Source organism: Hevea brasiliensis, chromosome 1 (assembly GCF_030052815.1).
Source record: "Hevea brasiliensis isolate MT/VB/25A 57/8 chromosome 1, ASM3005281v1, whole genome shotgun sequence".
NCBI classification, from domain to species: Eukaryota; Viridiplantae; Streptophyta; class Magnoliopsida; order Malpighiales; family Euphorbiaceae; genus Hevea; species Hevea brasiliensis.
In genome coordinates this window covers 123,103,018-123,122,747 of record NC_079493.1, presented here as the reverse complement: position 1 = coordinate 123,122,747, position 19,730 = coordinate 123,103,018, and the positions used below count along the sequence as shown (strand labels likewise).

The window sequence follows — 19,730 nt, the reverse complement described above, 5'->3', positions numbered from 1 at the left end:
TTCCAATTACCCTAACAGAGAATTTGATATTCAAATTTCAAATTTTCTCTATTGTATTAGTAATCAGAATTTTGCTAATCAAGTTGCATAAGTAACGGCACCTTGATCTGGTTGCTTTGAAATTATATTATATTAAGCTTGGAATAGCACGTTATTGTCGTCAATAAAATTATTTACTTTGAATATTAGATTAGCAAATAATTTCAACTTGGTGTGGTTCTGCAAAATTCAGAAATTTAACATTATGAACAATATTGAAGTGCGCTCACGGACGACATCTTCTATCATAATTTAGAACTTCAAAAAACTGTGTAGAACGGCTGAGAGAATATGAATACAACATACTTTTTATTGAAGAATTAGAGCTCTCCAAGCAAGGATTTGAATTGAAACAAAGGATCCATTTTTGAAAATTTCCTATCAAAAAGAAAAATTAAAAACAAAAATTTTGAAGATTAAAAGGAAAATGAAGAGAAAAAAGAGTTACCTGGAAAGAAGTATAAATACATACCCACTGAAACCCAATCTGTAATCAACATAACCATATGGAAATACCAGCACTTCTGAACCCAACAGTAGAAAGTCCAACAACTCTCACTGGTCCATACTGTTTTCAACAAATTTTTGCATTGGATTTGAATTGCAGGCAGTGTCAGCAGGGTGCCATAAGCGCACAAATTTACTCCTTGAAAAGTCCATCTATGATCGAATCTCTATACCCAACAGCTTTCCTCTTGAAGCATTCATAATTAATCTAAAAAGCGTCCATCATTTGAATAAATGTTATCATCTCACAATAAGGTTTTGATGACCTCTGGGATTGGCAGAATCTGTTTCCCAACCAACTCCAATTGCTGCAGCTACAGATGAACTATACAAGGTAGCCAAACTAAAAGCCATGGCCTTAGCGATAGTGATTTTTCTGCATTGATGAAAGCACTGAAAGCCAAATTGCAGCAATCCTAAGCAAAATTGGACAACTTCAACCTTACTCCTGCTTTGCATACAGACTGCTTCCGTGGCTTCGAACCTATAGCATCCAAATTACAAATAGAATAATTTTATTAATACATCAAAACTACGCTCAACTTCTTACTTAAAAAAAATATATTTTTTTTTATTATTTAGATGTGTACTTTTGCAATTTTCCTAGCTTTAAATGAATGTTAGTTTGGTATTTCTTTGTATCAAAATCAATTTCAATTTTCAACTCCCATTTTGCCATTTTCAGTAATCCATGTTGCCTAAGGACTTAAACAAATTAATCCTTGTAATCTACACTCTTGCTGATGCACTTGTAGTGATACCATTGGTAATGAAATGTTACCAATTAAAACACCACATGTATTAAATTAGCTTCTTGATTGTGCTTAATACTAGCCCTAATTATGCACTTATGTAGCATATGGAAAATGAAATTGACAGAAACTGGACTATTTCATCATTTATAAAAAAAAAAAAAGATTATAAAAATATTTTTAAATATAGTTAATAAAAACTTAATTGAAAAAATATTTTAATAAATAAAAAATATCAAGTTAAAATTTAAAAATTCTTGGTAAATTTTAATAACAGCTTTTACGCCAGTTATTTAAGTTGATCATTCAATCGTCCAACCAAATAAATAAATAAATAAATGAATAAATTTTGCTTGTAATGTTTGCAACTGCACAATTGGGCGGTGCAATGTAACCGACATAAACCGCGCGTGGCGAGTGGTAACACTGCAGAGTTGTTTCTCAGCACGAAAAAAACACTCATCTATAATAAATTTTGAGGTTGATCAAATCGCGCGCTCGCATCTCATTCCGCATTTTCCCTCGTTTTCTAGGATCTCCCCTATCGTTTATTTTTCTGGAGCTGTTCCATTTTCTCGCTGCCCAAACAGCCTTCCAATCCACAAACAATGAGTAACGACAACAAGGATAGCTTTGACATGTCCGATGTCGACGCCTCCCTCCCTGCCGCTGCTGCCGGTAATCTCTCCTCAACCCTCCCTTCCAAATTTTTTTTTCAAATTACTTTGTTATTATTATAATTAGCTATGTTGGGTATAATCCCTAATTTCTTGCTATTCTATGTTTTGAGAACATAAACAATCTGTTAATCTAGAGTTCTCAGTGTAGTGTTATCTAATCGAAAGTGATTTTTAAAATTCTCTTTCTTGTTTCTTTATAGCGGCCGTTGAAATCAAGCAATAATCACGATCTCTATATCTCTTTATCCCTACTATAAATGATTCTTGTTTGTGTATCTATAATCGTGCGCCCATATGCGCGTTTGGGTGCGTGTATTGGTAGTTACTGAAATTATGATATAGCATGATCTCTCTAAATCTGTGTGTCAAAAATGTATTTTTCTATGTACATCTATGGCTTTTTGTCTCTTTGAAATTCTTTTATAGGTTTATATTCACTGTTTGTATATTTTTGTGTTCAGCTCTTAGTGCGGAGGATCGTGCTGACCTTGTTAACGCTCTCAAGGCAAGTAATTGGGGGCAACTTGTGCCTTTTATTTTTTGGAAAAAAGAAAAAATTTGTAAAGCTGTTGCTGGTGCACAAGAGATCGGTATTCATTTTGTAAATGTTGGAAGAATGTTGAAAATGGGATTCTTTGAATCTTTGTGATAAGTAATTTTCTGAATCAAAGTACCATGTACCTAATGGATGAGTTAATAATTCATTTATACCATTTACAAAAGCAAATGGCTCTCTTGTGAAATAAAATAAAAGAACAGAAGAGGATTCCTTAATAAATTGGATGCTTGTATTGCCATTTTCTTACCCTGATTATGCTGTTCGAGTTCTTTTTCAGAATAAGCTTCAAAGCTTGGCTGGGCAACACTCAAATATTCTTGAATCTCTGTCACCCATTGTCAGGAAGCGTGTTGAGTTTCTAAGAGAGATTCAGGTTTGCTTTTACTCTCTAAATTTATTGTTTATCAATTTTTTTTATTCACGGCTATCTATTATCATCTTGGATTAATTCTTCTATTTAGTTTCGACTTTGCATTAATTTTTTATCACATGAATGGCTCTGTTATTAGAATCGTAATTCGAATCTTACTATTTGATTCTATTCGATTCCCCGTCCTAGCGAATCGAATGTATAGGGTGAATCTTAAATATACTAGAATCTTGATCTAATCTTACAATTCAATGGTGAATCGCGTAGACCCTAGAGCTTTAAATTTTAATATTTCGCTTCATTTTTTTATTGTGAAAAGTGAACATAAAACCTTTCCTTGGCTATTTTTCTTCCAGTAGCCATTCTTTTCCCTCTCCCTCTTCTTTGTTTTCTTTTTTTTTTTTTTTGGTTAATACTTCTTTAATTATAGTTGCCAAATTATGACATTTTATGTTAATATATTTTGACTTTTTAATTTAACTTGCTATTTTTTTATTATTTAATTTTTTGTTCAAATTTAAATGGGAGTTTCATCGCATGCACAATGATAATCATTATCCACAATTCAAAAGTTCATAATTTGTAACATAAAACCGCATAATATAATAAGAGTATATTATTCTATTATAAACTCCGCCTAAGTAGTTTGCGCTTAGCCGGTCCCAAGCCTGGATAAAGGAGGAGGGTTGCGGTAGGTGACAACCAGCGTAAAAATTTCGTCACACCCTATGATATGGATTCAAAAGATAGTGTGGAAGTATTTGGGAGATATGGGAGTGGCATGGTTAACTAAATTATTTAATAAGATTCTAAACTCAAAGAAAATGCCTGATGAATGGAGGAAGAGTATTTTAGTACCTATTTTTAAAAATAAGGGAGACATACAGAGTTGCTCAAACTATAGGGGAATTAAACTCATGAGCCATACTATGAAGTTGTGGGAGAGAGTTGTGGAGCATCGACTACGTCATGATACTTCTATCTCTCTCAATCAATTTGGTTTCATGCCCATTGCTCAACTATGGAAGCGATCTTTCTCATTAGAAGCTTGATGGAGAAATATAGAGATGTGAAGAAAGATCTACACATGGTTTTTATTGATTTGGAGAAGGCTTATGATAGTGTTCCAAGAGAAGTCTTATGGAATGTGTTAGAACAAAAGAGGGTATCTATTAGGTACATACAAGTATTGAAAGATATGTATGAAGGAGCAACTACTATTGTGCGCACAGTGGGAGGGGACACAAGAGATTTTCCGATGTCAATTGGATTACACCAAGGATCAGCCATAAGCCCTTACCTTTTTACATTAGTTTTAGATGAACTGACGAAACATATACAAGAGAGTATTCCTTGGTGCATGATGTTTGCGGATGATATTGTTCTGATAGATGAGACACGAGAAGGAGTCAATAGGAAACTAGAACTTTGGAGAAGTACTCTAGAGTCAAAGGGTTTTAAGTTAAGTAGAACGAAGACAGAATACATGCATTGCAAGTTCAGTGAAGGCCAAACTGGTGATAGGGAAGGAGTTAGTTTGAATGGAGTGGTACTGTCTCAAAGTAATCACTTTAAATATCTAGGCTCAGTCCTTCAAGTAGATGGGGGATGTGAGGAGGATGTTAGTCATAGGATTAAAGCCGGATGGTTAAAGTGGAGACGTGCCACGGGAGTTTTATGTGATCGTAAGATTCCCAATAAATTAAAAGGAAAATTTTACCGTACAGCCATACGACCGGCTATGTTATATGGTAGTGAGTGTTGGGCACTGAAAGAGTCGTATGCATCTAAGATAAGAGTTGCAGAGATGAGAATGTTAAGGTGGATGAGTGGCCATACTAGACTAGATAAAGTCCGTAATGAAAGTATTAGAGAAAAGGTAGGAGTGGTGCCAATTGAAGATAAGTTGAGAGAAGGGAGATTAAGGTGGTTTGGTCATGTGAAGCGTAGACATACGGAGGCTCCAGTTAGACAAGTAGAGCACATTAGGTTAGAGGATAGAAAGAAAAAAAGGGGTAGACCTAAATTGACTTGGAGGAGAGTAGTACAACATGACTTAGAAGCATTACACATTTCTGAGGATTTAACCCAAAATCGTTCAGAGTGGAAAAAGCGAATCCATATAGCCGACCCCAAATTTTTGGGATAAAGGCTTAGTTGAGTTGAGTTGAGTATATTATTCTATTATAAAGCATTCTTCTTATTACCAAAATGGTAATTCTATATTTATCAAACTATGTCATTGTGATATATTTTTACTTAATTTTTAGAACATATATTATTTTAATTAATTTTAAGAATTTTATTGAATCTTATGATTCATTTTAATTTTTGATTCACAAAATGCAGATTTCAATTCTCGATTCGCATATCAATTTGACAACTATGATTAATGGTATATTGTCATGCGCATGCATTTTATTATTGGCTTCTTGAACTGATGTTTAAGAGCTAATGCACTAAATTGATATTTGATTTTATAATTAGAAATAGATTAAAATGTGGGTGTGTGAGGTCACTGCATATTCTTTTTTGCCCCCAAAGAAAAACGGGTGGTGGTTTTAGGTTTGTAAGTAGACCCCCTTGATAAATGATTAGCTTTTTGAAAGTGAATTTTCTGCACATTGAGAAATTAATGCCAATTGAAAGCCTATTCAGGGGACCTATGATGAGAATGCAAATTTTGCGCAGGAGTATAAGGAAATGGATAGTGCTTTTGATGTTGTATAGATTGAACAATTTACCTATAGATACTTTGATGGTGGGCAAATTTGTAGTAGTTAATAGGTGTTTGCCTTCAAATCCAAAGAACAAGGAAAGTTTAGAGTAGGAAGGTTGAAATTGCATTGATTACAATGAGAAAAGAAGAGAATTTGGTGGCCGTTTGGGAACTACATTAGATTGTTGTAAAACATACATGCATGCTGGTTTATTCTTTTCTTTGCTAAAAGATATATATAACGAGCAATTGTGCATATCAAATTTTCAGAGCCAACATGATGAGCTGGAGTCAAAGTTTATAGAGGAAAGAAGGGCATTAGAAGCTAAATACCAGAAACTTTATGAACCACTTTATGCAAAGGTATGTAGGGTTTTGCCTTGCACTAGTTTTGCATATTAGATAATGGATCCCAATGTTACAATTACTGAGGTTTATCCATTTTGAAGTTTCTTTAGTTTGTTTTTAGCATAATATCTGGTGCTCAATTTACAAGGTTCAGCAATTTATCCCTTTGGTTTATTTAATCTGTTGTTGATGCTCATAGAGATATGAGATTATTAATGGTGTAAAAGAAGTTGAAGGGTTTACAAATGAAGTTGCAATGAACCAAGAAGGGGACGAAACTACAGAAGGTAACTTTTTTACTAAATATATTTGATGGAACTCATTTTCTTCAACTTGTGCATAAAATTCTTTTTTTATGCAGAGAAAGGAGTGCCTGATTTCTGGCTTACTGCAATGAAAACCAATGAAGTAGTGGATGAGGAGGTAATGGGATGATGCAAGACATAGTGTAATTTTTCCACTCTGATGACTTGATTATGACAATATGATTTTCTGCTTCTTGAAATAGATAACAGAACGTGATGAAGGGGCTCTTAAGTTTCTTAAAGATATCAAATGGTATAGAATTGATAACCCTGAAGGTTTCAAGCTGGAGTTTTACTTCGACGCTAATCCATACTTCAAAAATTCTGTCCTGACAAAGACATATCATATGATTGATGATGATGATCCTATTTTGGAGAAAACAATTGGGTAATCAAAAGCATGTTGTACTGAAAATTTTTTATGCCTCACACCCCCCTCCCTTCCCTCCCTCCCCTTTTCTTATTGTCTTTGGGTATTTTTTAGGACGGAGATTGAATGGTATCCAGGAAAATGCTTAACAAAGAAGGTCCTGAAGAAGAAACCAAAAAAGGGATCAAAGAATGCCAAACCCATCACAAAAATTGAGAATTGTGCTAGTTTCTTCAATTTCTTTAACACTCCTAATATCCCTGAGGAAGATGATGACCTAGATGATGATGCTGTAAGTTTTGCTTCCTTGCATGCTAGGATATTAATGCAATTGATGATGTATTAGTATTCTTAATTTCTTTGATTGGTATTGACAGGTTGAGGAAATCCAGGATAGAATGGAACAGGATTACAATATTGGGTAAGTACCATTTTCTTTGTAAATCAAGTAGCTGTTCTTCTATTTTCATTATTGTTGATTGGTCCAGTTGCTGTTCTATTTTCATTATTTTTTATTGGAACATTTTTTTTGGTGATTAAGTACTACCATTCGGGACAAAATTATTCCTCATGCTGTGTCATGGTTTACGGGGGAGGCTGTTGATGATGAATTAGATGTAGAAGATGATGATGATGATGATGATGATGATGATGATGATGTTGACGAAGATGAAGATGAGAATGAAGATGATGAGGATGAGGATGACGACAATGAGGATGTCAACGAAGGAAAAGGTCGCAGGAAGAAGGTATAAAGAATAAACATCTATTAAGATTGTTGCCTCTTCTGTATTTCCTTGGAGCATTTGAATTTTAGATGGAACTGCAAGTTTTTGAAATTGCTAATTTATTATTCTGCCATTGCATTTTCATGTTGTTGCAGTCATCTAGTGGACCTAAGGTGAGTTGATCTATCAAGTCCAAGTTTTTGTTCTATCTATGAAGATTTGAAGTGTCATTTATGAATTATGATTTACATCTTCTGGTTCTTGAATCGCAGAAAAGTGGAGGAGCACGAACTGGGGAAAGTCAGCAAAGTGAGCGTGCTCCAGAGTGCAAGCAACAGTAGCGTTAGGTTTTGGACCAACCAGTGATTCGATGCCGGGCAATGCAGTGTCAATGGTTGTCCAAGCTGATGGAAATTTTGGGGCTTTTGCATTTTATTTCTCATTGTGTATATATCCTCTTCTTCTTCTTTATCATTTTTTTTTCTTTTTAGAATGTTTATTTTGATGGGTCTTACCATTTGTATTGGGTTGCAAAAGTGTGGAGTTTAATTTTACATATATTCTGTAAACCAGAAAGTCAACCAATGTATTAATCTCAATTGTTGGATGTTATGGTGTAAAGCGACATTTTTATATTTTTTAACTTAATGGATCTTGTCTTTATCCCCAACTCTGTTTCTATACATAGAAGAAAAAGGAAAAATTGATTCTTCTTTTAATTCACTTATGTCTATATATTTTGCTCAATTGGATTTTCTTTAATTTATGAAACAAGTTGATATTCAACTTGCGGAGGTAGTATTTTTCTTTATTTTCTTGGACGAAGGATAGGGTGCATGCTAACGCTGGCTCAAGGTGATGTGAAATTTCGAAGAAAGACTTGCCATAAATCTGCTAGTTATGATTCCCTAGCAAAGTAGAGGAGGAAGAGACAGATTAGAGAGGAGATAAGAATAGGCAGAGACAGAATAGATCATGAGAAAAGAAAGTGAGATTATTTCAGATAATATGGAATGAATCTTTAGCGTATCCATTCTCTTTATATTAGAGACTCGCTACACTAACATCCCTGCCTCCGAGAGACATCTATCTTAACGCACCCATTAAGCTATCATTTACTACTCTGCTTCCTTCTTCTCCCTCCACTTTCTCCTCTTATACTATACGTAACAAAATCTACTCCTCAAGAATCCTCCATGTATGATATATCCAGGTTACTTCAATGAAATTTCTTGTTCTGGCATAAGGGTCTCCTAGCTTTGGTTCATGACATTTCATAATCACTTAAAGCATAAGAAAACACATCTCACAGGCTACATTTCATTATTGTAGTTTTCTTGGATAAATTTTGATAACTATTCTTGAACTTATTTAACAGAACATTACTGATTCTTCAACTTAAAAATGTAACATAAAATCCTATGAACTTTCAAATTTTGCACAGTAAAATCTCTCTAATCTCCAATTACCGATTTTTCAGTTAGATGAGCTTAGTCAGTATTTTTATTTTCTCTCTCAAGCCATGTATAAATTGAATCATTTTTCTCTCTACACACAGAATAATTTTTTTTTTTGCATAAAGAGAATAATTTTACACTTTGCATAAGAGATGAGAGAAAAATGTTGACTAAGCGCCATGCAGGAGCTATTCACATCAGTTTCTAACCGAAAAAATCAGTAATTGAAAGTCAGAAGGATTTTACTGTATAAAATTTAAAAGTTTAAGGGGTTTTATGTTATATTTTAAAATTGAAGGACTGTAGTCTTACAACTATATAAATTCAGGAACAATTGTTGAAATTATCCTAGTTTTCTCACTATACAGAGTATCTAGAAACGGAGGACCTATGTTTCTCAACAGTGTGGCTTTCTTGTTCTAAATCAACATTTTTTTCCTTTGGGATATCTCTTTTACTCCTGTCAGACAGGTCTAGGATAAATCTCCTAGCCACCAGATGACGCTAGGATCCATTCCCAAGGTAAAAGATTGTGTGGCAGCTGCCAGCTAACACAAAGCTTCTGCTTATAGTAAGAAACCAGTTATTCCTGTTTCTAAAAACTTCATTTTGAATCGGCATAAGATGAATTGATATACACCACATGCTCCATAAAGCCCTCTGAATTCAGCTCCTGTAGTGCAAAATTGCCTTTTTGATCCGAATAGGATATAATAGACCGACCCCATGATGTAAATTTTTCAAGTTGCCTTGGACATCGATACTAAGGATTTACAAAATTGTTGAAGGTCAGTGTGTCTCCCTTTACCATTCACAGAGGAAACATTTCTTCAAAGCAATTGGACCATATGTTTAAATTAGAATTACCAAACCGTCCATGCTTGGCAACAGTGCCGAACTACAACGCATTAACTGAAGCCAGCTCCTCATCATATTTGAGTTCTCTTACCAATTGCCAGTCAGCGATGACCCAAAATGGTAACAAAAGAAATGTGTTAATGAAGAAAGCATGAAGCTTTCTATCTATTGATTGCATGGAACATCAACTCACAAGGTTATTAATTAACTAGTTGAAATTTCGTGAGAAGAGGCTAAAGCTAGCATATTTTGGTTGCCAATTAAACAGAAAAGCCCGACTATGAAGTAGCTGCAATGGTCCTCACTGTCCCTTAAATTTCTAGATTTTGCCCAGATGGTTGAATTAGAACTCTGTGAGTGATATATTATATCCCTTGTAATTCTTAGTTTTTGTACTTAACTCAACTAAGCTTTTATCCTAAGAATTTGGGGTCGGCTATATGGATTCTCTTTCTCCATTCTAAATGATTTTGGGTTAAATCTTCGGAAATGTGTAATGCTTCTAAGTCATGTTGTACTACTCTCCTCCAAGTCAGTTTACGTCTACCCCTTCTTTTCTTTCTATCCCCTAACCTAATGTGCTCTACTTGTCTAACTAGAGTCTCTATATGTCTACGCTTAACATGACCAAACCACCTCAATCTCCCTTCTCTCAGCTTATCCTCAATTGGCACCACTCCTACATTTTCTCTAATACTCTCGTTACGAACTTTATCTAATCTAGTATGACTGCTCATCTTATCTTATACACATACACTCTTTCAGTGCCCAACACTCACTACCATATAATATTGCCGGTCGTATAGCTGTACGGTAATATTTTCCTTTCAACTTATTGGGAATCTTGCGATCACATAAAACTTCCGTGGCACTTCTCCACTTCAATCATCCGGCTTTAATCCTATGACTAACATCCTTCTCATATCCCCCATCTACTTGAAGGATTGAGCCTAGATATTTAAAGTGATTACTTTGGGGCAGTACCACTTCATCCAAACTAACTCCTTCCCTATCACTAGTTCGGCCTTCACTTAACTTTCAATGCATGTATTATGTCTTCGTTCTATTTAACTTAAAACCTTTTAACTCTAGAGCATTTCTCCAAAGCTCTAACTTTCTATTAACTCATTCTCGTGTCTCATTTATCAAGACTATATCATCTGCAAACATCATGCACCAAGGGATACTCTCTTATATATGTTTCGTCAATTCATTTAAAACTAATATAAAAAGATAAGAACTTATAGCTAACCTTGATGTAAAAGGTAAGGGCTTATAGTTTTTGTACTACATTGCCAATGGAAATCCATTGGCTTCTTTTATTTCATCATGTAGAAATTACAATAAAGAGAAAAACAAACTACTAAAAAGTATAGTTAAAAGATAAGTATAGAAATTTATAGTTTCTTTCTGATCACTTTATAAATCAATGACTGCAGATATATATTTCAGTCCATGCTCCTGTAGTTCTCAACCTTGGCTACTTCCCAACTTTGTTATAGTTTTTCAGTTGATATTAGCCTTCTTCATGCTCCAAGCACTCAATCTTGTGATGGTGACACTTTTACTTCCGTTATTGAAAGCATGCAGGTGGGCATCTTCATTTATAGCCAATATGGGATAGACTCTTGCTGTCATGCAGCTCTTTCCTTGTCCGCCAAAACTCTCCACTACTGAATGATCAATCTGTCAAAAGCACAAAATTCTAGTGCATAAGACAAAAGGCTAATAGGATGAAATTAGCAATGTATGTTTTTTTGCTGATTTTTATTAGGATTGTATAAATAAAATCTTATGATCTCATTATTACAGTAAACCCACCAAGCTTCTTAATGACAAATGCTCATGAACAGGGTCCACATCCACAAAAGCCCCATAGGTGGTCTTATCATTATCTGGATTCAGTGAAGACCTACAGGTTATTAAAGGTACAAGAGCGTTAAGGAACTTTTGATTTACACGTGAGAATTGATGGCTTGAAAAGTAGAGAAAAAGAGATGTGAAGAGAGATAAAGGAGGACCTGCTTTGGTCACTGCACATGAGCACCACATATTTGTTCTGGCCTTTGAATATTCTGAAGAAAACTGATGTATACTCTTGCATGCCTTTAGAAGCAAAAACTAGCAACCCAAATGGACCTAAACTGCCTCTAACTGATGCACCCTTTTGGCTACATAGCAATTGTGGGTTGGTCCAGCTTGGGTCTAGCCCTTCTGCTTTCCTAAAATGTGATACCTTGAATGTTATCTCCACATCTGCCTGTTAAGGTTAAATAAGAAGAGGTGAGCACTGTAATTAGGGCAACAGATAAGCATTAATAACCTATTAAGTGGGTCGTATATGGTTGTTAAATAAAATTAGCAGAAATCCAATTTCTGAATTGCAATGACTTGCCTGTGCAGCTGTGACACGAGGAACTTCAAGCACAGAACCTCCCTGAAGGACTTTTCTAGGCAAGTGGACTGCATTTGTGCGAAGCATTTCGATTTCCTTTATTGGCCATTGCAACAGTTGCTTTCCTGATTTGTCAAGCCAGATAACTCTTGGAATTGCCTGCAAGAATGAATCCAAGAAAGGAGTCATCGTAGTGCAAGAGGCCAAGGTCAAAACTTTGGCTCCTTCAAATATTTCGAAAGTATCCAATAAATTAAAAAAAAAAAATCAAAGAACAGAGTATTTTATGTACATTACCTGAATTCCAGACCAGCCCTTCTTGATATCATCACTCACACTTGAAGATTCATTTATCCAACCCCACAAGATCATTCTATTCTTAGCGCTGTCAAAGAAAGATTTTGAAGCATAAAATTTCCCATAATCATATCTTAACCCTGAATCACCATCCACTGATCCTTCATCTGGAGTATAAACATCCTTCACAGGGTCATATTCTCCAACGGTGTAGTAATCATGCTTAGTATCATCTAAACTTGCCTTAAACACATACTTAACATTTGGTCCCAATATTGATAGCATATCAACCCCAACTGAGCTGTTAACTGACACTGGAAAAAAATCTACACATTCCCACATTCCAGTGTCCTCAGCAGAATGCAATAGGGTTTTGGCCTTAATCCAATAAACAAAATCTTTACTTCTGTAAAGATATGCTAATCCCTTACGGTTTATTCTGCTTCCAATGACCACCTTCCATCTTCCATCAGCACCAAGCCAGGCAGTGGTTGGGTCTCTGAAAGAGCTAGCATTAATTTGGTTCTCAGGAGTGGGTGCCATTACAGGGTTTTTGGGGGACTTGACCCATTCTAAGAGGTATGGATCAGATGGGTTTTTGGGCATAGCCAAGTTTTGAACTTGTTGGCCTGTTGGGTTAATTCCAGTGAAAAGCATTGCAGGTGTACCATCTGGGAAGATTGTGGCGGATCCAGACCAGGCACCATCAATATCTGATGGCTGAGATGGATAGATGGCAACTTTTTGTGGGGTCCAATTAACAAGATCTCTTGAAGTGGAGTGGGCCCATACAATGTTGCCCCACACAGCTCCTTTGGGATTGTATTGGTAGAAAAGATGGTAAATTCCTTTGTAAATCATTGGCCCTGCAACCAGATTTTTATCCATTATTACGGCTTCAGTGGGGATTTTGTACTAAACTTTTGATTTATAAGAGAAAGGAAGAGAGTGGAATTTGGATTTTTGTTCATATTTAGAACTATATCTATTTGTAAATTAAGTCTTACTTTCTAACTAGAAGATTAGAGAAAAATATAAAAAAGAAATTATTTTTCCCATGTTACGAGATTGACATGAAGGAAGCCAGACTTTTCTTTCTTTTTAAATACCAAGCCTAGATGCATCAGAAATCAGAATCTTCAGCATCAAACAATGCATATATGGATGAACTCCAGATGCAAAAACATGATAAAAAGAAAAAAATTCAGCAGAAAAAAACAACTCACCATTTGGATCTGAGTACCCCCATTAGTAAATTTCACAACCAGAACACATCCAATGACAAAAAAAAAAAAAAAAAGAAAGAAAGAAACAGTGTTAGAGAAATAGTAAGTACAAGCAAAAAATCAAAGCTAGAACGGGAAAAAAAAAAGGGCTTCCAAGAAAGGAATAGATCAATGGAAAGAGTCATATCAGTGTTGAGTAAATGTTTATATATTTATACCATTCATCCAGTTCTTGGGAGGTTGAAAATGATAACCAGTTCTGTGAGGTTGACTAGTTGCAGAAGCAAATTCATCAAGATTTTGAAGCGTCTGGTAAATATGATGGGAAGCTTCAAGCTCAAAAATTCCATGGCCAAAGAGAATAGGAAAGAAGAAGAAAAGCCTCGCAGAAAAGATGGCCATGGTTTCTTTGTTTGAAGAATACGGTGATTGCACTGAAGCAAAGCCTACAACTGCAAGGAATTTAATTTATAGAGAGGAAACGGTGGCAAATAATAAAATTTTAATTAATTAGAAAAGTAATCAATGCGCTAAAGATTAGTGTACATTTGTCAAATATCAGGATTTTAGTCTCAATACTCAACTATAAATGGAATATTTATTCATGAAAGTGAGTTTATATATTGATATGTGCATTAAAATCTGTTTGATATTACTCTTGAAATTTCATTAAACAGAAATAGGAATACTGTAATTATCATGCGGCATGGCTTAAATAAATTTTTTAAAGAATATATTTTTATAATTATTTTAAAATTTTAATTATAATATGTGATAATTACATTAAATATGCAATTGACCATAAAGTTGAAAGAAAGTGGATAGATTTAATAGATTACGGAAGCATGCAGGAAAACCGGTTGCTGCTGTAACCTTTTGAAGTCAAAGGTCAGTGAGTGTTAGCTAATTATAAAAATATTAATCAGTGTTATTAGATTAGCATTCTCAAAGCCAAATCTGATTGCCATGACAATGGGCAATTTCGCATTCATTATCAGAATCGGAATAAGTTTGTGCATAATAAATATTTTTTTTTTCATAAAATAGAAAATATCCCATATTAAAAACTTAATTTTTTTGAAATTATAAATATTAATTGTGTAGTTGTATTTCTTATTTCCATATTTTTTTTAAGGACTCATTCCATATCAATCTAATATATTTAAAAATTTTAAATAATTGTAATGTGATTTTTATAATAAAAATGAAAGAATGTTAGTATCCCTTTAAATGATCTTTGTTTTTAAGAAAAAGAGTAAATAATAAAAATGTTAAGGTAGATAAAGTCTCGATTACAACATTTTGCTCGTCTAATACTACGTTTTGTCATGTTCACTATGTCAACATCATTTAGCATTAATTAATAGTTCTAACCACATTTATTAATAAAGAAAAATATAAAGTATCAAATTGATAAAAAGAAAAAAAATTAAATCTCAGTCTCTTATATGTCAAAACACGAAATTATATAATATTTTTTTATATTTTTTCTTAAAAATTAATCTCTCTATAAATATGAGCATTTCACTGCCTATGTGACAAGGGTCTAATTGAAGGATACATAAAGGCAAATCCCTAGCTCCAACAAAATTCAATACACCCGAACTATCACATTCTACAATTAGATTTTAGCGGCTTAATTCATCCTAAGCTAACTTTAGACTCTCATATATAGCCCATAATTTGGTACAAAGAATTATTATACAAGGGCAACATTTAATTAAATTTTAATTAACTAAAGAATGCATTTTAATGAATATATATCAACATCCTCCAAGTAATAAAAGATACCATTTCAATCATTAATAATATTGATGTGTTTTCTTCTTCTTTTTTTTTTTTAGAATATTTTAATCCACCAAAGTGCAAAGAATTGATGGTTTTCTTCTCTCTTTGGTTGATTTTGAACAAATTAATTAATCAACTTCATGTGGACAATAGTTGATCTTCTTCTTCTCCAATTTAAATAGCCAACTCTTATAGTTGAGGCTATGAAAATTTATAGTTTATTAAGTTTATTATATTATTTATTTTTTACCATTTAAAATCAATTTCTTTGTAAAAGCATAATTAGTCTTTTAAACATTTATTTTGTAATATTATTCAAAAAATAATTAAATAAAATTTTAATTTAAAAAATATTTTAAAATACACTTTTTATTTTTATTTTCTTGTTTTTGTCAAAACCAAGACTAAATTTTGGTATGAAAAATATACAGTTCCTACAAGGATGAATTTGAATTGGCTATCCATTTAGTATACTTAGATTAACTAATATAATGTACTTGCAAATTCTTGAATTAATTTTATCTTTAATATACTATGTATACTTTTTTTAATTTTATCTTTAATATATTTTGTATACTTTTTTATGTATATTTTATTTCTTTTTATCTGCAATGATGCCATCACCATAAAGAAAGGAAGAGTGTTTAGTTATACTTTTATTTATTTATCTAGATTTGGAAAATATTTTTTTTAAAAATATTTTTCGTATTTTTTAATATTTAGGGCACTCAAAAAAATTAGTCAGTAAAAAATATTTTTCTAATCAAATATAAAAATAAATTTTTTTTTCAAAAAGAAGAAGTTATTTTTCATTTTATAGATTTTGATAATTTTATTAAAATATAAAAATATTTATATATGCATGAAATAAACACATATAATTAATTTAACATTACAACCAAATAACGAAAAATATTTTCACAAAAAAATATTTTTTTATGAAAAATATTTTCAATATATAAGTTATTTTTTGTGAAACAAAATCAAGTTTTAAACTCCATTTATTTTATGAAAAATAATTTTTATATATAAAAAATTTTTTGTGAAAATTATTTTTTTAAAAAATATTTTTCATAAAAATATTTTCTATTGTTTGTTTATCATGTTAAATTAATGATATATGTTTATGTCATATATGTATAGTTATTTTTAATTTTTAATAAAATTATCAAAATTTATAAAATAAAAAATAACTTTCTCTTGTGAAAAAAAAAAGCAATTTTCTTTAAAAATGACTTAATTTTTTCTTTAATCTGAAAATTATCATTAACTTATTTTTTTTGAGTACTTCAAATATTAAAAAATGTGAAATTTATTTTTTCATAAAACAAACTGAGAAATTTCATGTACTAATTAGGTTTAAAGTCCAATCACCAAATATCTTGTAGCATGTGGGGAAGTAGAAAATAATGTTTTTTTTTCTATTTATTAACAGAAATTAGTTTTATATATTTATTTTTGTAGAATTTTATATTTTCAACACATTTATTTTTCTTTGTGTTTTTTTAAGTGAATATGAAATTTCTTTCAAGTGAATTAAAAAAAAAAGTCAAAATTAATAGTTGAAATTTAATTACAAGTGGCTATCACAGTCTCATATATAGAATGGAATTAATAAAAATCAAATTTTCAATTGTTTCATGCCTTAAACTTGAATTAATCATCCGCCTAATATTTGTTCGAGCTTATAAAAGTCTCAATAATCTTATGACTAAAAAATTAGAATAAATGCATATTTAAACTCTATTTATTTTGCGAAAAAATAATTTATGAATGAAAAATATTTAAAGAATACATATTTTTTAATAAAAATATTTGAGTGTTTTAAAGACCAAAAAATAAGATAAATAATTTTAAAAAAATATTTTTCATGAAATAAATGAAACCTTAATTAATTAACAAATATTATCAATTTCCCTTCAAGGGTTTGAAACAATGATGTTACAATTTGAATTTAAGGCTAATTCACTTAAATTCTTTTATTTTCAATTAAAACTTCTAAATTAAAATGACTACTAAATAAACTAATTCACATTTATGCAAGAAAAAAAAAGAACATAACGCTCATGCACATTATTATTATTATTATTATTATTATTATTATTATTATTATTATTATCTCGGCATGGCATTAATGTCAATATCTATATACATTTAATCCTAGTATCCCAAATAGAAAAAAGACTCACTGGTTTTAGATTGAAAATATCTTTCAATCTTGGGGTAGCAACATTAGAAATTAATTATATTTGGAAATACTGTAGTAATATGAGTAGATTATGGTGCAAAAAAATAAATAATAATTTGATCGAGTACGCACAGGAAAGGGCGGCTTACCGCAGCCTATGATTTTTACACAATGCACATGGATCATGATTTTCAGACAAGACATGAAATCCTCTTTTCAGACAGCCAGAATATGCGACAATATCCTGTTAGAAGTTTGCATTTCTCAAAAGTTAGGTACCCAAATGTGCTTTTTTTTATTTAGGGGTGTTTAGTTTATCTGTTGGTGTAATTGATAGCTAATAGACACCCAAATAGATAAATTATGGTGTTGACAAGTTGAAAAAAATAGAATTGATAAATGGCAATCGATATGATACTCATCACCGAAGTTTAGATCACTCTATTTTTAGAAATGCTTTCATCACCGATAATCGATCTAGTTTTATTTTTTATTTTGACCATATTATCATTTTTTATTTAACTTAAAAATTAATATTATTAATATTTTTATTTTTTTATTTATAATTTTAATATTTTAATTAATATATTTCAACTTTGTTAAAATATTTTTTATTAATAACATAAAATATAAAATATTTATTTATATCTAAAAACTTAAAAATAATTATAAATTTTTCTATTAACAATAATAATTATTTTATTATTTTATCTATATTTTTAAAATTATTTAATTATCTTAAAAAATAATTATTTTCTTATTTCAATAATAAAATAAATGATATAATATAAAAGATTAATAATTATATATTTATTTAAATAATATAATATATTAATTTAATAATTATATATTTAATTTAATAATAAAATAAATAATATAATGTAATAAATTTATAATTTTATATTTATTTAAATAATAAAATAAATTATATGATATATACCCTTATTAGTCATTTCACATGTTAACAGCAACAGCTAAATATAATTTTACCAAACACTTAATATAAAACAGCTATCATCAGCTATCAGTTATCAGCTAACAGAATAAATATCGCCTAACTATCAGTTGTATTCAACAGTTAATCCAAACAGGCCCTTAATGTTAGTCCACACAGCCCTGAATTGAACGGAATCATGAAGAGAACTGTGAATACAACGTGGGGGCAAAGACAAAGAGAGTTGACGAATGCGGGGTCGCATAGTTCTGTATATTTAGATGAGACGAGTTTTCTTCTAAATCTTTCTTTTCTTATGTATTGAATGGGAGTTTGTCGGATTCTCTTAGGGAGGTTTATTGATCGAATATTAATTCAGAACCCCATCAACCACTAAACTACAAGCAAATTGAAAACTAACTACATTTCAGCTTTTCAAGAGAAGGCGGTGACCATGATCCATAGAGATCGATCCAAGGCGTTTCTGTCTTTCATAATCTTAGATCAGCCTTAAGCACAATCAAAGCAGCCGACTTCTCTAGACTTCACAACCTCTCCTGCAACTGAACATCCTCAAGAACCAGCACACGAACCTCACAAGTTACTCAATCACTCTCACCATTCTCCACACCTGAACTAAATGCCAAACATACAAACATTTGGTATATTGAAACCAGGAAGAAACAGAACTAACCCCTTATTAGTCAGAAAATAATATAGCAATTGTCTAATGGAAAAACTCAATTGTACCGAAAGGAAGAGAAGTAAAAAACATGAAAATCATTTTCATAATTAAAAAAAAGAAAGTTGTTGACAAAATCTTCTTCTTAGACAATCAGAATATGCATACAGAAAATTGTGCAAATCCTATTTAAAAATTGAATTTCTCAAAATATTAGGTATGGAAATGTGATCCTAGTTTACATTAGTCCACGATTACGGTGCCCACAAAACAAACGTGAATGAAAGCCAACGTAATGATTTATAGAATTGGTCAATGAAAGTACATCTGGAATCGCATAGCATTGAGTCAGTCTGCCATCTCCATGACTCCATCACTGTTTCCCTCCTCTAAAAGAACATTCACTTTTTGTACATGAATCATGGAGTTGATATTACTTTCCAATATAATTTTTAAATTTTAATTCAATAATATTAAAATTAAAATTTAAATCTTAATTAAAATTAAATGAATCATTAAAAATTATTT

The 19,730-nt window shown here is 31.7% G+C and overlaps 2 protein-coding genes across 3 annotated transcripts; one reads left to right on the top strand and one right to left on the bottom strand.

Moving 5' to 3' along the window:
• Positions 1-1,769: 1,769 nt before the first annotated feature.
• Positions 1,770-8,047, top strand: LOC110634080 (nucleosome assembly protein 1;4). Of its 2 annotated transcripts, XM_058150668.1 has the most exons (12): positions 1,775-1,976; positions 2,440-2,483; positions 2,815-2,910; positions 5,897-5,989; positions 6,174-6,261; positions 6,336-6,397; positions 6,483-6,667; positions 6,764-6,941; positions 7,027-7,070; positions 7,191-7,398; positions 7,533-7,550; positions 7,650-8,047. In XM_058150668.1, the coding sequence occupies exons 1-12, from the start codon at positions 1,907-1,909 to the stop codon at positions 7,716-7,718; spliced, it is 1,155 nt and encodes a 384-aa protein (XP_058006651.1). In that variant the 5' UTR covers positions 1,775-1,906; the 3' UTR covers positions 7,719-8,047. The 2 variants fall into 2 exon arrangements, with proteins under 2 accessions (XP_058006656.1, XP_058006651.1); XM_058150673.1 differs by lacking the exon at positions 7,533-7,550 and having other exon boundaries at positions 1,770-1,976.
• Positions 8,048-11,025: 2,978 nt separating this feature from the next.
• On the bottom strand, positions 11,026-13,268 carry LOC131181506 (beta-fructofuranosidase, insoluble isoenzyme CWINV1-like). Its single transcript, XM_058149961.1, has 5 exons — positions 12,385-13,268; positions 12,088-12,246; positions 11,714-11,952; positions 11,514-11,604; positions 11,026-11,378 (listed from the first exon to the last, which is right to left on the bottom strand). The coding sequence occupies exons 1-5, from the start codon at positions 13,243-13,245 to the stop codon at positions 11,199-11,201; spliced, it is 1,530 nt and encodes a 509-aa protein (XP_058005944.1). The 5' UTR covers positions 13,246-13,268; the 3' UTR covers positions 11,026-11,198.
• Between the last annotated feature and the right edge of the window lie 6,462 nt (positions 13,269-19,730).

What these genes read in the sequence shown, in the direction of transcription:
- LOC131181506 (XM_058149961.1), bottom strand. Translation starts at nt 13,245, where the DNA reads ATGATTTACAAAGGAATTTACCATCTTTTCTACCAATACAATCCCAAA. An exon ending in CTCGTGTCACAGCTGCACAG is followed by an intron (nt 11,953 to 12,087) that starts GCAAGTCATTGC and finishes TAACCTTAACAG; the next exon opens with GCAGATGTGGAGATAACATT. An exon ending in ATGTGCAGTGACCAAAGCAG is followed by an intron (nt 11,605 to 11,713) that starts GTCCTCCTTTAT and finishes AATAACCTGTAG; the next exon opens with GTCTTCACTGAATCCAGATA.
- LOC110634080 (XM_058150668.1), top strand. Translation starts at nt 1,907, where the DNA reads ATGAGTAACGACAACAAGGATAGCTTTGACATGTCCGATGTCGACGCC. An exon ending in ATGAACCACTTTATGCAAAG is followed by an intron (nt 5,990 to 6,173) that starts GTATGTAGGGTT and finishes TGATGCTCATAG; the next exon opens with AGATATGAGATTATTAATGG. An exon ending in ATGAAGTAGTGGATGAGGAG is followed by an intron (nt 6,398 to 6,482) that starts GTAATGGGATGA and finishes TTCTTGAAATAG; the next exon opens with ATAACAGAACGTGATGAAGG.